The sequence below is a fragment of the Protopterus annectens genome, chromosome 16.part0 (assembly GCF_019279795.1).
Source record: "Protopterus annectens isolate FY-2018-M chromosome 16.part0, PAN1.0, whole genome shotgun sequence".
NCBI lineage: Eukaryota > Metazoa > Chordata > Ceratodontiformes > Protopteridae > Protopterus > Protopterus annectens.
The window spans coordinates 57430044-57446177 of NC_056750.1; the positions used below are offsets into that span (position 1 = coordinate 57430044).

The 16134-nt window shown below is 36.9% G+C and overlaps 1 protein-coding gene across 3 annotated transcripts in view; it reads left to right on the top strand.

The window, feature by feature from the left end:
* Window positions 1-16134, top strand: part of LOC122790732 (adenylate cyclase type 2-like) — a 1393058-nt gene that overhangs the window by 970673 nt on the left and 406251 nt on the right. For all 3 annotated transcript variants that reach the window (XM_044058316.1, XM_044058314.1, XM_044058315.1), the window contains exon 10: window positions 6291-6423. In XM_044058316.1, the coding sequence (XP_043914251.1) occupies window positions 6291-6423 (133 nt within the window). The remainder of the gene's footprint in view (window positions 1-6290; window positions 6424-16134) is intronic.

Consider the following 16134-nt stretch of genomic DNA (forward strand, 5'->3'; position numbering starts at 1 on the left):
TTAAAAAAAGAAAAAAATGTGTATATAATTGTAAGTATTATATAATATGTAAATATTGTAAACAATTGGGAGAGTACTTATTCCACTTCTAGCACAATAGTGGCTGAGAGAATAGCACTGAAGGAGAAACAAGATGGTGGATAGCACAGAGGCTATTCAGTGTTTGAAGCTCTATAAGCTTCTGAGGAGCTGTTTCAGCAGAATTTGTTTGTTTTATTAGAAGCAAATGTTCAACACAATGATGGATATGTTATTACAACCCTCCAGTTGGGACGGTTGCGGGATGATATTTTGGTGAATTGCTGTTGCAGAGCTACCAGAGAATGGAAAAGATGTTGCCTAGGGTGAAACTATGGATAAAAGGGCATTATTAATAGTAGTGTTACCTATATCATAGTAGTACTCATAAATTCAGTTTTTCAATGCCTTTTCAGTCTTGCTAGTGTAACAACAACGGCAAAATTTGCAAAATACAATACATATATATATATATATATATATATATCACCACAGTAGAATTATATTCACACCCATATTTTAATTTAAACTGATGATCATTAGTTTTATGTTTCAAACTTGACCCTTCAGATATATATATCTGCACTGTTGACACACCCCACACTTCCTCATGCCGCTATTTGTTTGCAACATATTGAAATAAACATCACTATTATATGTTTCTAATCTCTCTTTTAAATTCATGTGCCTCTTACATACAAAACACTGATAATATTCTAAAACATTATTGATGTTATTGTCATACTCAATAAGCCTCCAATTAGTTCAGATAATTTGCTTAATGTCATTGTTGTTATTATCATAAGTTACAATCATTGTCCACTCATAATTATGTGAAACACCACTGATTGTCCTACAATTCTGTATGGTTATGCCAAGTAAAGAACAAAACTTTTCTCTTCTATTTATACATATTTCATCTTTGATCTGATTTAACAAACTAATAGGATAACCCTATGGATGAACATCTGCATTAATTTTTCAGTCTTTATCATAAATTGGTCATCCTCAGAAATCATTGTACCATTTGACCCTTAACAAGGCCTTTCCTTAGTGAGAACAGATGATCACTAGTGTAATGCAACTCATTTTTAGTAAATGTGTATATATTTTGAAAGTATAACATTGTCGGGGAATGTTCTTAAATAGTGTAATATTTAAATAATTAATGGCATCTAATGAATATGAATAAGTAAACCTCAAAACTTCAGTTGTCAAGTTTAAAAAATCTAAAAAATTCACAAGTTGTGACTGTGACTCCTTCCAAATGAAAAATGTGTCATCCAAAAATCTTTAAAAAATGGCAACATCACATATACTCTGAATTACATACAAAGTTTTGTTTCCACTACCATATACCAATATTAGCATAAAGTGGGGGCACAAGATGCCCCCCACAACAACACCTGTCAGCTAGTTATACTATTCTCCTTCAAAATAGAACTATTATGTAAAATAAAATCAATACATTCCACTAAAACACTGATTTCCTTGTTATTTAGGGAATAATTACTACCACATGCTTCCATAATTCATCTAATGCCTGTATTGTGAGGGATGCAGGAAAAAAATGTCAACTACATCAATAGGTACCAAAATCCAATTTTCATTAAAAAACTATTATTTAATCTTCCTGAAAAAATTCCAGGAGTCTTTTAAAATATAGGGATGATCATTAAATAATGTTATAAAACCCTATAAATACATACAGCCAAGGGATGGATCTTTGATCCAGCCACAGAAATTATTGGTCATAAAAGTGGATTTTCAACATTTTTATGAATCTTGAGGATATTAGATACTTTAGGTGTCAATGGATGGCTTACTTGAAACAGCTTAAACAACTTATGTTCAGTCATACCTTGGTCAAAAAGGTCTTTCAAAAATGCATCTTTTTTATAATAAGCCACATTAACTTAATTTTGAATACTCTCATATACACTGAACATCTTGATCAAGTAATCTATTGCATCCATTACAACCACACCATCCCTTTATCAGGTTTCATAATTCTGATGTCATGATTTTTAACTAATTCATTCATTGAACTGTATTAATCCTTTGTCATATTGCAACCTCCCTACAATATTGCTGTTTAACTAGCTTTTTCAGATCTTTTTCATAAAGGTTCTCAAAGGTTTGCAATGTAGGGCAAAGAGGAGGGTTAAAAGTACTGGTTCTTGTAAACTGACTACTTATTGTAGAAGTACTATTAGTGTCTTGAAACAATAACCCCAAGTTTAACCTTCTTACAAATAACTTCAAATCTAATAAAATATCAGCTATATATATTTTAAAATTAGGAACAAATATGAAACCTTTCATGAAAAGCTTAAAATATCTCTCCTCAATAGTCATGTAACTGTAATTAAATATCTTGAAGCCTTCATGATCATTAACAATTGAGGGTTTATTACATAATGGTTCTTTGTTATAATCTAAATTAAAATCAATATTAAGAATCGTGGAACCATTCAAACTCTCCTCCTCTGTCTCACTTGATGGTTCTTGTTCAAACATTTTTGCTTCAAAAATGATGGCACATTGTTCACCCTGTATTGCACATAACCTCTTATTTTTCACCTTGCAAGTAATATCTTTGCTTAAGTAATAATTCTTTATTTTTCTTATGATTTTTGTATACATTCTCTATTCTATCAAATACTATTTTCTATTGTTCCTTTCCATATCCTTTAAAGCATCCATACACATTGTTTTATAATGTATTTGTTCTGCTTTTCTTACATCTGACTGCCATTCTAAAGAAATATATATTTTTCTTTCAAAGCTAGCCACCACTCGGACCAGTTTTTATAAAACACTTTCCATGAACACTTGCTTATTGTTTCCATTTACATCCCTTAGTTTTTTATGTATTCTTTTTATTCTATTTCCCAATCTAATATAATGCTTATTTTGTGTATTTCTATGGCTGAGTGATCTGACACGCCTGTTACAAGTGTTCCCCTTAGTTATATTTAAAACTTGTGATACAATAAAATACTTTATTTCCTTCTTAGACATCCTTCAAATGTATGCCCATGAATTCTTATGCCAAGTATTTAGATTAATGCATTTTATAACTTCAAACATTTTTTAACATTTTCTCACTTCTTTCTTCTTCCTCTCAAATCACAATTAAAATCTCTCATTAAGATTATATTCATATTAATTGCTACATAATCCAAAATTTATGAAGTAAAATGTTCTTTTCTTTACTAGTAATGTAAGCATACAGTGCTGTAATCTATGTACCTGAGTATGTCATCCGAGATCTACAATAGTTAACCTTCTCATCATTGCCAATGTTATAATCAATATTTTCACTGACTTCCTACAAAGTGCAATTACAGCTGAACATAGTTCCTTTCCTAGGTTCCATATTGTAACTCCTTCCCAGAGTTTCATTGCTTGTAATCTGTCTTCTTTTGTCAAAAATCTTACATTTTCCAACATTATTATGTCAGCATCACACTAACTGCATCAGTTTAGCATGCCTCTTCTTCAACTTATATTTGATACTATTTACATTTAGTAAAAGCACGCTAAGGTTGTCATTATGTCTGTATTGTAGCTTAGCAGAAAGTTTGTAAATTTGAAGAATGTATCTCATTTGCAGTATCCATTTCCTTTCTTTTTCTACTTTGCACTTATCGCTTTAAACTTTCTTTTTCCGTCTCGTACTCTTTTGCCAGTAGAATTCTTTGTACCTTTCACCATTTTCCAACGATCTTCTTATTCATTTTTCTCTTTATCCTCATCTTTATTGTTACCCTGATCTTGCTTCCCTACTTCCTCTTATCTTTTATTGGGACTGCTTCTTCTCTTCATATACTATCCTCACATTTGTTTTCTTCTTCGTCATCTGTTTTTTTTAGATTACAATCCACCCATAAATGCCCAATTTTGTTAAATTTATAACAGTTCAATTTATACTTTTTTTTGTATCATGACCTGTTTTCACACAAGTGTAACATTTCCTTTTATCACAATTACTTATCAAATGATCATCTTATCTACAGAAAAAATAAATGTTTTCAGTAGTCACCAATATTTTACAACACCTCTTTTACCCTCTACATTTATCCTACTAGGGTATGAACATTTTTTTTCTTTCTCCGTTTTCTGTGCAATATGACAGTACCATCCCCAGTCTATAATATTCTGCTAGCATAGACCTTGTTAAATTCCATAATTTCTTGGCAATTTTGGTTGAATTTCTTTTCAAAGTCTCTTTTACAACTTCAGTTCCAAATTGAGCATGTGTTTTCTTTATGTTTCTCTGTGAAATGGTGACCAAGTATAACCAATGTCCCATGCTATGTTACTCCTCAGCTTTTATAAAATAAATAAGTAAATAAACAGCACCATGAGCACAAATTAATACTATAACAAATTTAATCATGCCACAGGTTAGGCACTTTTATTCCTTCCATTAATTTGGGACTTCATCAGAATTGTTACAGAACTAACCATAGACCTAATCTATAAAACAACTAGTTAAATTATGTGACACTATTGGCAAATCACATTTACTCCTTAATAAAATGCTAAATAGACTCTCTCTCTCTCTCTCTCTCTCTGTATATATATATATATAGTGTCCATACCCAATACATATTAATCAAATAAATAAATTATTGTTAAAAACTTTCTAATACACTAAAATAGCAACACCGTTATAAATGGCAGTCAGTTCTACTTGTATTGTGCTGTCCTCCCTACCCCTCATATCAGCAGTAGTTTGGCCAGGGTCACCATTACACACTTGTATTGATGCGCTGGTTTGCAGTAGGAAGGGGAAAAGCAAACTTGAGAGCTACACTGCAGTTCTCAGTAACTGGCAACTTGGTGGTTAGCCCTTGCTTTATTCCTTGTGTATTGGTATGAAATTTGAATGCTAGGGTGGGAGATTAGTTAAGGTGTTTACCTTACAGACACACGGTGCAGGGTTGGTTCTTACATGGGGTATTTGGCTAGGCTTAAATTGTCAAACAAGGGCAGTAAGCCTAGTACTAATCTATGAATCTAGGCAAGCAATGAGCATAGGCTTGAGAATATTCTGTCTCTGTCTAATTCTCCCAGGCCACCAAGCTTGCCAAGCCCAGTGACCATCAGGAGATCTGACTTCCACCATCGCTACAAAGAATGACATGCTTACACCTGCATGACATCCTCTGAACCTCCACCTTCTAGAGCACAGCCTCATCATTCTTTTCTCTTCCCTCACCAGCTACATCAGGTGCCTAAGCCAGTAATTGAACCTGGGTCACCTGGGTCACATTCAGAGCTTCATACCTCTGTGCCAATGTAGATAGCTAACCCAAAGCCATTTTTGCAGGAAATGCAAAATTAAAATAAGAAAAACTGCAACATTTCTAATATAGCTTTTTAATTATATTGTATATAATGATAATCACAGAAACAGGGAAGACCCAACATCTCCCTTTTAAAACATAGGCTTTTCAAAGGAAACAAAACTTGTTTTGTTACACTATTGCAATGTGACATTGCTCTCAGAATTCTTTGAGCCAGGGAGCAGCCTGTCCTAACTGTCACTGTCAGTCCATATCTAACACAACTCCCTTTCAAGGTCTATAATGCTGATCAGAGACTGTTGGTAGCACTTTTCATTTTGTGTCCTTCCTCACAGTTGACCATCACCTACTCCTAGTAGTATCTCATCATTCACCAAGTCTACTGGACCCAACATCCTTCCCAGGACTTACAATGACTATGTTCAGGGCCACTGAGGAGACTGAAGCACCCTGGCTTAGGGTCACACTGATGTTTTTGAGACTGTTTACTGTGTCTGATGTTCCTTTCTCCTCAGACACTCATACTATTCATGGATGGGCATGTAATGTGCATGCTGGCATTTTATTTCCACCACTGTGGTGACTCAGCCAGTGCTCTGCCTCACTAACCCCATCTCTTCCTCAGTATCTACCAGAGGCCAACCCTGAGATGTGTCCGAGTACATGTCCATTCTCCCTCTTGCCAGTTCGTCAGATGTCCGAGCAACTAATCAAACCTGAGTGACCTGTGTCATAGTCAGGGCTTTATCGTTCTATGTCTCAATGCTGGCTGCTTGTGTTTTTACTCACTGTATCCACCATGCTTCTTTCTACCTACTTAGCACAACACACAGAAAGAAAACAAGAGATGATTTATGCAGCAGAAGTACAGCTCAAGTAAAGACTTTGTAGTGTATAAAACAAATGTATACTGCCTCATAAACACTGTCTTTCTCACTGTCAACCACTTTTTAGGAGAGTCCACATCACCGAAGCAACACTCTCTCATCTGGACAATGCCTATGAAGTGGAGGAAGGAAATGGTGGCCTGAGAGACCCCTTCCTGAAGGAGAATGGAATCAATACCTACCTGGTCATTGACCCCAATGTGAGTACTTTTACTACAACCAGACCTGAATATTAGCTCAATAAATTCCTATTATGTCCTCTCACATCTCATAATATCATATTATATTATAAATTACTAACAGGTAGAGGCTGTCACTCAGACTGGTGTGTCCAGTTGTTGCAATGAATGCGGAGCAGATGAGTTCCCTTACTCCTCCTGTAACTCCTGATATCCCAAGCTTTTGAAAATGTCCTGTCATAGACTTTATTATACATTTTCACAATTTATTTAACTTTCCTATCAGAAGAATTCCTTTCTTATTTCCTGGATGATGTAAATTCCCTTAATCTGGTAGTTATGCAATCAGCTACCCAACATGCCATTCTTCTCCCATCGCACTTTCCTTTTATTACCTTGAATACACAACTTATATCTCACTGTCTCTTCTTTTAAGAAGTGAAAAGAGATCCGGTTCCTGAAGCCCCTGTTCATATGATATTCCCTTAGTCTCCTGGCCTTTCTTTCTAAGCTGTGGGACAGCATGACCTCTTTCATCAAGTATGGCCTCCAGGATTGTACAAAGTACTCCTAACTGTGTTATAAGAAGGCCTGATGTAGGGTCATCATCCTAACTGTGTTATAAGAATGCCTGATGTAGGGTCATCATTCTAACTGTGTTATAAGAAGGCCTGATGTAGGGTCATTATCCTAACTGTGTTATAAGAAGGCCTGATGTAGGGTCATCATCCTAACTGTGTTATAAGAAGGCCTGATGTAGGGTCATCATCCTAACTGTGTTATAAGAAGGCCTGATGTAGGGTCATCATCCTAACTGTGTTATAAGAAGGCCTGATGTAGGGTCATCATCCTGTGTTATAAGAAGGCCTGATGTAGGGTCATCATCCTAACTGTGTTATAAGAAGGCCTGATGTAGGGTCATCATCCTAACTGTGTTATAAGAAGGCCTGATGTAGGGTCATCATCCTAACTGTGTTATAAGAAGGCCTGATGTAGGGTCATCATTATCTTCGTCTCCTGGGATACTGTGCCCTAACAGTTTGTTTGCCCGTGCTGTAGCTGTTTCAAAATTGACCTGAAGTTTAAAAAGCAGTTTTACATTATTAAAACATTTTAGCAATAGAACAAAGCCCTTCTGCATCCTCCAATGTGAGGGATGCACTCACCTCCACTATTACTTATATGTACTTACTCCACAATTACTGTTCTTTGGAGTAATACTTGAAGGTACTGGAACATCAAGGTTAGCATATATTCCCTAACATTCATCTAGTCTGGAAATCACAGTTACTTCCCTTAGAATTTTTAACAGGTAGTTGCTCCTTCAAGCCTTCTGTAATATAGTCCCCAAATGCTTCATCTGCTCTGGGTTATTAGGCTTGACCTCTCTGTATACATATATTGCCCCTGAAATCTTTGCCTAGGTTAATCACAACATGCTCACAGAGTTTGAAGCACAGCACTGCCTCTCAGACAGCACCTCAAGCTGCTTCATTTCCCTTGCCAAGATTTCACTCCCATAGAGAAACTAACCCACATCTTGTTATTATCTGCAGCAAGTTTGTTCCAGTTTTAAATTCCTATGCGAGGACAGAAACCAACACATGAAGGAGTGCTGTCCCTATGATTGGTCACAGTTGGAAACCACCTATCACCTAATTCTAAATAATTCCTACAAGGAACTCAAATCAGCTCATCCACAGAAAAAAGGACTAGTCCACCAACAGACACTGGACAGGTAAAACAGTGATGATCGAACACAATGTTTATTAAAAATACATCAGGTTGAGCACTTTCATCTAATAGTAATTTAGACTTCATCAGAACCTCATCTGTTAAACACAGATTGTTTAAATAATATTCAAATAATTAAACCACCAATCACTGTTAAACATCTTCTTAACTAATTAAAAGTTCCTGAAGCTACATAGTTTCAAAATACAAGTATTGATCCTACCTATCAACTAAACAATAAAAATAAACAATTATTGTAAAAAACATACACATTCATAAAAACAAGTTACTAAACCAATATTCTGGATTAAAAACTGTTCAACGCCTTGTGTATTAAGGGAAATGCAATAAACACCTAAAGTATTAAAAAGCTATATATAAATAAAAATATAATATATATATATATATATATATATATATATATATATATATATATATATATATATATATCCATCATATTACTAAATACATCACAATCGAGCTTGCAACACAGGTTTTATCGAAATATACTCATTAATGCCTGGAGGTATAGTGGCATTCAACAAAATCTGCCACCTAACCTCCTTATCACCCAAAATTGCCTTAATATTACCACCTCTACTGGATATATTAACTACCTCTAATAAGGCAAACTTAAATGTACTACAACCTTCACTGTCCCTAATATGCCTATACAAGGCATTATTTTCATTAATTATTTGAATATTATTTAAACAATCTGTGTTTAACAGATGAGGTTCTGATGAACTCTAAATTACTATTTGATGAAAGCGCTCAACCTGATGTGTTTTTAATAAACATTGTGTTCGATCATCGCTGTTTCACCTGTCCAGTGTCTGTTGGTGGGCTCGTCCTTTTTTCTCTGTATCCGCTAATCCTACCCAGAGGGCTCCTTCTTATTTTCTTTCTCTGTCTCGATATCCTACCTTCCATTAACTACTCTAGTCCAGCCTGCTCCTATCATGTTTTGAGGGGAAACACAGCATTACTCAGAAAGTAGTAGATATTAAAAATGTGGATTTTGTAACTATACTGTGTCCAATCTGGTACTGATATTCCTTTCCAGCTATCGTTTACTCTGGGTCACCTTTTAATACATTTTCTGATGATACATATTCTGCTGAGCAATGCATAACTTATGTTCTAATTGTATTGTATCTCCTTTGGTAGGTCTGCAGTATGAAGTTCAGAGAAACTCCTGCCATTACAGCTGGGAGTGTACTGTGATAACTGCTGTTCCCATTGCACTGCTAGCTTTTGTTTATGGTTGTTTTGTAGTAAAGTTAAAATGGGAAAAAGTGTCTTCTTATGTTATTCTATACTTTGTCATACTGTTAAAAGAAAGGAGAAAAAACTTTTACATGACAAATTAGCTTACCAAAATGAAAGGGTTTATCCTACTCCTAATGTTAAGGGAAACAACAGGATGGGGGTGTTGTTGTTGAGAGAGAAAAGGGTTTGACAACTGTATGGGGACTTCTCTTGGTGTTAGTAATGAACACAGTGCTTTGCAAGGTAATAATGAAAGATTGTGGGGTGTGAATAATGACAATAATGTGAATTTTTTGGACTTGCCTCTCTCGGTAGCACTGCAAGAGTATCCACGGCTGCCGAGAAGGTCTCCCCGATTGCAGAATATGAGGGAAAGTGGACAGGATATTGTGGAGGTGGTGGTATTAAGAGAATTACTAACAGGGTTATCATCACCTCCCACAGAAGGGCAAGTGGAAAGGAAAGGGGAAGGCAAGGCAAGAAAGGCTCAGATCGAATTATTTAAATTGCATGTTTACGCAGGGTATCATTTTAAACAAAATGGGTTTAAGATTTTTAATTATAGCAATGTGGTGATTGCTCAGTAACATATTGCTATCTCCAGGAAGGGGCTTGCCTTTTTCCTAAAACATTCTTTGATTTAGTTAATACTTTGCCTGAACTAAAGTTGTTCACAAGGAAGTTGAATCTGAAACTTTTCTTCAAAAATCCCTCTTTGGCCCCTCCCCCGTTATGGCATTTGAAAGAATGTGTGAAACAGAGATTAGTGAATTAAAATATGAGCAAATTAGACACAAAAGATATAATTTAACATGTAAGCAGAAACAAACATTGGAAGAGAGACCTTAGAATTATGAAGCCTGATAAAGGGAGTGGGGTAGTTTTAATGAATAATTTTGATTATTCCACTAGGCTGTATCTGTATAAAAACAATGATTCATATTTTGAATTAAGCTTTCAAAATGAAATCAGTTTGGCTTATAGTAAAATTGATAGCATATTGTATGATTTTTATATTAATGGAGACATTTTGGAATCAGTAATGCATTACCTGGAGGTTAAGAAGACCATTGTCTCCACAATATTTGGTATCCCCAAAGTACACAGAGATTTCCTTGACCCTCTGTTGAGGCCTGTTGTGGTATCTTGGAGGATCAGGAATGGAACCACTGGATAAATTCATTGATAAGTCTCTTAAAACATTATTTGATGATAAAAAGTATGTGTTAAACAATTCTTGGCATTGCTTGAGTGAGCTTGTGAAGAAAAATTTGAGGAAAGTGTTGTTTTATTAACTATAGATTTCAAGGACTTATTTTAGTTGTACTTAATGAGCAAGGTTTAGATTGGTTCCATGAGGCTTTATATACCAGAACACCAACAGAGAAGACTAAGGTCCAATTTTTACATAGTCCAATGGAGATTGTTCTGTGTCATAACATTGTCTATTCTGAGGTGATTATTACAAGCAGATAAACAGTGTGGCTATGGGTACAGCAGTAGCACCCATTTTCATGAAAGTTGTTTTATGGTTTTTGGGAAATTATGTGTTCAAATGTTGATTTTATGAAAATGTAGTTCCTTATTTTAGATTTCTGCTTGATTTAATGATTATTTGGAATGTATCTATCGCTAGATTAAAATATTTTTAATTATATAAACATATTATATAAACAGTACTATGCAGAAAATGCCCAATAGCAACCAGAATACCTCTGCAAACACAGTGAAGGCAAACAAAAATCCAGAAAAAATGCTGAGGTTAGGCTCCAGTGTCCAAATCAAAGTAAAAAGCAGTCTTCAGTCTTCAATAAAGGAAAAAAAAAAAAAAAAAAAGCAGACTTGAATCGAAGAATAAAAGTATAAGAAGTCTTCTTTATTGTCACACAAGCGCTTTCACATATTGCTTCCTCAGGTGTATACTAACAAAGGTAAACCACACCTATATATACTTAACTAAAATAATCATGTGACTCAGTAACCCATTTACCATTAAAGCTGTATTCTCTCTTATAGCTCAGAAAGCATTGCTTAAAGCTAATTGTGTATGACACAACAAAGGTGTGACTATTTAATAAAATACAATAAATCTAAAATACATAATATATATCTAGAAAACATTCTATCTTCATATTCATAATGTAGAGCTTCTAAAAATATATAGAACTTCTAAAAAATACATCAATTTTAATGCATCGTTTTAATAAAATTCTTAAAAACATATAAATATAGATATTTCATAGCAAACATTGCATAAAAATATATTCATATATTAAAAACATAAACCCATAGCCATCTATTTACCTACGTAGCCCCCTTTTTCTTAAGATAGGCTTAATGCATGCCCCATACACACTTAGCTTTAAGCAATGCTTTCTGAGCTATAAGAGAGAATACAGCTTTAATGGTAAATGGGTTACTGAGTCACATGATTATTTTAGTTAAGTATATATAGGTGTGGTTTACCTTTGTTAGTATACACCTGAGGAAGCAATATGTGAAAGCGCTTGTGTGACAATAAAGAAGACTTCTTATACTTTTATTCTTCGATTCAAGTCTGCTTTTTTTTTTTTTTTTACCTTTATTGAAGACTGAAGACTGCTTTTTACTTTGATTTGGACACTGGAGCCTAACCTCAGCATTTTTTCTGGATATTATATAAACAAGTACATTTTTAAAAAAATTACTATGAACTTTGATAATAGTAAGATACATTTTGTAGATTTTGCCTTATTTTAAGGATGTATCTAAAGGAATTGCCCTGTCTAATATTTACAGGAAAGAGACGTGGTGCAGTAGTTATTTGCATTTTAATAGTGCCCACCCCCTCTTGCAAAAACATAACTTGGTTAAAGGACAATTTCTGTCATTGGCTAGAATGGTCTCTGATGATGTGGAATTGACTGTGGAAGTTGAAAGATGTTTTTAGATAGGGCATATCCAGCTGAATTGGTTGATGAAGTTGGCGAAGGAAAGGCAAGGGCAACTTAGACCCATTTTGAGTGAGGGTTGCCAGGAGGTTGGAAACAGTAGAAAGGAAAGTAGATCCGATTTGAGTTTGGTGATGAGTTTGGCATATGGTGATATGATTGTCTGGTTAAAGGACATCATTAGTAAGAATTGGGGTGGTGTTTTGGGAAGTTTTGGGTTAGCTGGTAAATTTGGGGGCCATCTTAAGTTTCTATACAAGAGAGGAAGGAACTAGAAAAATATAATCTAAGGGAATAGTAATATAGATGATGGTAAGGCTTGAATGTCTAAGTTGGGGCATGTCTGCAATGTCACTTTATTTATGAGGAACTCATTTCTCAGTTGCCTCTTATTCTAGGGTGTTGAGTGGGAATAGTCGGTTTGTGTGTAGCACTGTAGGAGTGATTTATTTGGCACAATGTATGTCATGTGGAGATCAGTTGGCATAATGGTTAAGGACTTCATCTCCTATGCACAGGGTACAAGGTTCGATGCCGACCTCCAATCAATGCCTGTTAGGAGTGTGCATGTTCTCCCTGTGTCTCTGTGGGGATCCTCCCATCTCCAAAAAAAACTTGCTGAATGTTTCCATCTAAAACTCACCAATGAATGGAGCTGAGGGCAGCAGCGCAAACTCTATATGATGCCCTATAGGGGGAAGAGTTGTACAGACCGACCATTTTGGTCATCTGGGCATCTACTGTGGTGTACAGTATCCTCAAGATAGGAAAACATGGATCACAGACTTCATGCCATGGCAGGGCTAGCCATGTTTAATCTACTCTGACCTATGCCAGGGACCCATGCTAATGGTGGGAGGGGTGTATGTGCCCCTATGGGCCAGTGTGTATCCAATAAGCTGCTGGTTGGTGTCTAGTTGTGCAGCCTGGGTTACCTGGGATAACTCTAGCTCTGGTGAGCAAAAGCTGGAAGTAAAAACCAACCAACTTGCCAAACATGCACTGAGAATTGTTATGCTTAATGTAGGTTCACTGACAGGATACAGCTTGGAATTCGATGACATGATGATATGGAAGTGGTTGGGAGGTTGGACATCCTATGTATGAAGGGCAGTGCAGCAAAGCCACTTGGCTTTGGGTCCAGACTCTACTACTTAGGAGGGGGACAGGCTAGAAATGGTGTAGGAATTGTGGTCAGATAGAGGATTCAGAAGGCATGGAGGGATATCATCAGAATTAATGACAGACTCATGGTAATTAGACTCCAGTGTAATGACAGGGAAGCATTCATAATCTCAGCCTATGCCCCACAGCAGGGTTGTGATAGTGAGGAAAAGAGTGCATTCAGACAGCAGTTGCAGGACCTACTAGATAAAGCAGGACAAGATGAATTGGTGTTAATAATGGGTGACTTGAATGCACATATTGGGACAGACAGAACAGGATATGAGGACTGCCCAAGTCCACATGGGTGGGGCAACAGGAATAAAGAAGGAGAGGCCATCCTAGACTTCTGTCTGGCAAATGACTTGATAGTAGCCAACACGTGGTTCAGAAAGAGAGAGAGTCACAAGATCACGTACAAGAGTAGCCAACGTGCAACTCGGGTAGAATTCCTAATAAGTAAGAGGCACTGGGGTAGAATCAATGATTGCAAAGTTATCCCCAGGGAAACAGTTGGCCCACCGCATAAACCACTAGTTGCCATCTGCAACCAGTAGTCAGAGAAGGCTCTAAGGTCAACAGAGACCAGGCTGTGGACCTGGAAGTTGACTGGAGAGAAAGTACAACAGTTCAAGGAATTACTCAGGGCTCTAGCACCCCAAGAAGAAAAGGAAATAGGTGGAGTTGAACAAGAATGGCAGCACCTAAAAACAGCGTGTGTTAGAACTACAGAAATGGTTTGTGGCTGAGCCAAGTATTGAAATAAGGCATATTAGGAAAGCTGGTCCAGGAAGCTATCAAAAGAAAAAAAAGGAGTAGTGAAGGACGAAGTCGGAGTAGAAAAGGCCGACCAGGCTAGGAAGGACTACTGGGTGGCTAACAAAGATGCTAGTAAAGAAGTTGCGATAACAAAGAAAAGGCCATTAGAGGCACTCTACCAGCTTCTGGAAAATGACTCAGTAAGTGACACAAAGAAGCTATGTCAGGTTGCAAAGCAAAGACAGAAAGAAAAAGAAGATAGTCAGAAACCCTTCATAAAAGATGCCAGCAACAACTTACTCACCAGTCCACAGGACATCAAATGCAGATGGAAGGAGTATTTCCAGCAGCTTCTGGATGATGAAAACCCCACAGAAGCTGTACTGCCCCAGAAACAGCCTACGATTAGAGAAGAGGTGCCCAGCCTAGAAGAAGTAAGAACAGCACTAAGGAAAATGAAGTCAGAGAAAGCAGCAGGCTCATATGAGGTTACAGCAGATATGACAAAGATACTTGGTGAGATAGGGGAGAAATGGCTCCTGAGGGTACTCACAGCAGTGTGGAGAGAAAAGCATATCCCAAATGACTGGAGAATAAGCATACACATGCCAGTGTACAAGAACAAAGGGGACATTTACAACTCTCGGCAGTACAGAGGCATTAAACTCCTGTCACATTGCATGAAAGTTCTGCAGAGGGTGATTGATCAATGAATACGCAGAGTAGTGGAATGTAAGATGGGTGATGAGCAGTTCAGATTCAGATTAGGATGCAGCATAACTGACCCGATGTTTGCAGTGAGGCAGATGCTTGAGAAGAAGCTAGAGATGAGGAGAAAATCCAACTGGAAACTCACGGATTTGGAGAAAGCATATGACAAGGTCCCAAGAAAGCTGATTTGGGCAGTACTGCAGCAGTTTGAAGTCTCAGAAACATTGGTAGAATTAGTGCGGGCTATATACAAGGACCCACTGACTGAAGTACATACAGTGCTTGGCCACACTCAGGGGGTTCCAGTGGGAGTGGTTGTACACCAGAGTTCAGCTCTGAGCCCACTGCTAATACTGGTGATATACTACATTAGCAAACAGGTTGGACGGCAGGGATCAACAATGTTGCTGTATGCAGACAACATGACATTCCAGGCAGACTCTGAAGAAGAACTTCAGCAAAGGATAGGAGAGTGGAATGCAAAACTGAAGGCACATGGGATGAAACTAAGCACAGATAAGACAGTGATAATGTCAGCAAATTGGGGAAATCAGAAGAAGCTGAGAATTGAGATAGAAGGGAAGATAGTGGAACAGGTAAACAGCTTTGAGTATCTGGGAGAGGTGGTTGAGGAGAAGAGCAGTCTAAATGAAGAGGTCAAAGCTAGAATCAGAGGGGCTGCAGCCAATTGGCACAAAGTGTGAGGTGTAGTCTATGACAGAAGAATATCAGTTCAGAAGTTGAAATGTAAGGTGTACAAGACAGTGATGCAAACAGTACTACTGTATGGTACAGAAACCTGGGCAGTAAAGGTAGTGCAGGTGAAGAAGCTAGAGGTGATGGAAATGAAGTGCCTAAGAAGGGTGGTAGGATATACACTGTGGAACAGAAAAGAAATGAGGACATAAGAGCAGAAGCCAAAGTACCTCCAATTGCATAAAAGATCAAAGAGAACAGATTATGGTGGTTTGGATACGTGCAGAAAAGCAGAAGACAATCTGGTGAGAACGTTTTGGGACAGACAGGAAGAAGGTAAGAGGAAGTGAGGATGTCCATCAAAGAGGTGGATGGATTGTGTGGAAGAAGATCTGCGACAGTCAGGCATGAGTGAATCAATAGAGATGGCGACAGTTATCACGATAACCCGACCCCATGTAGAAAA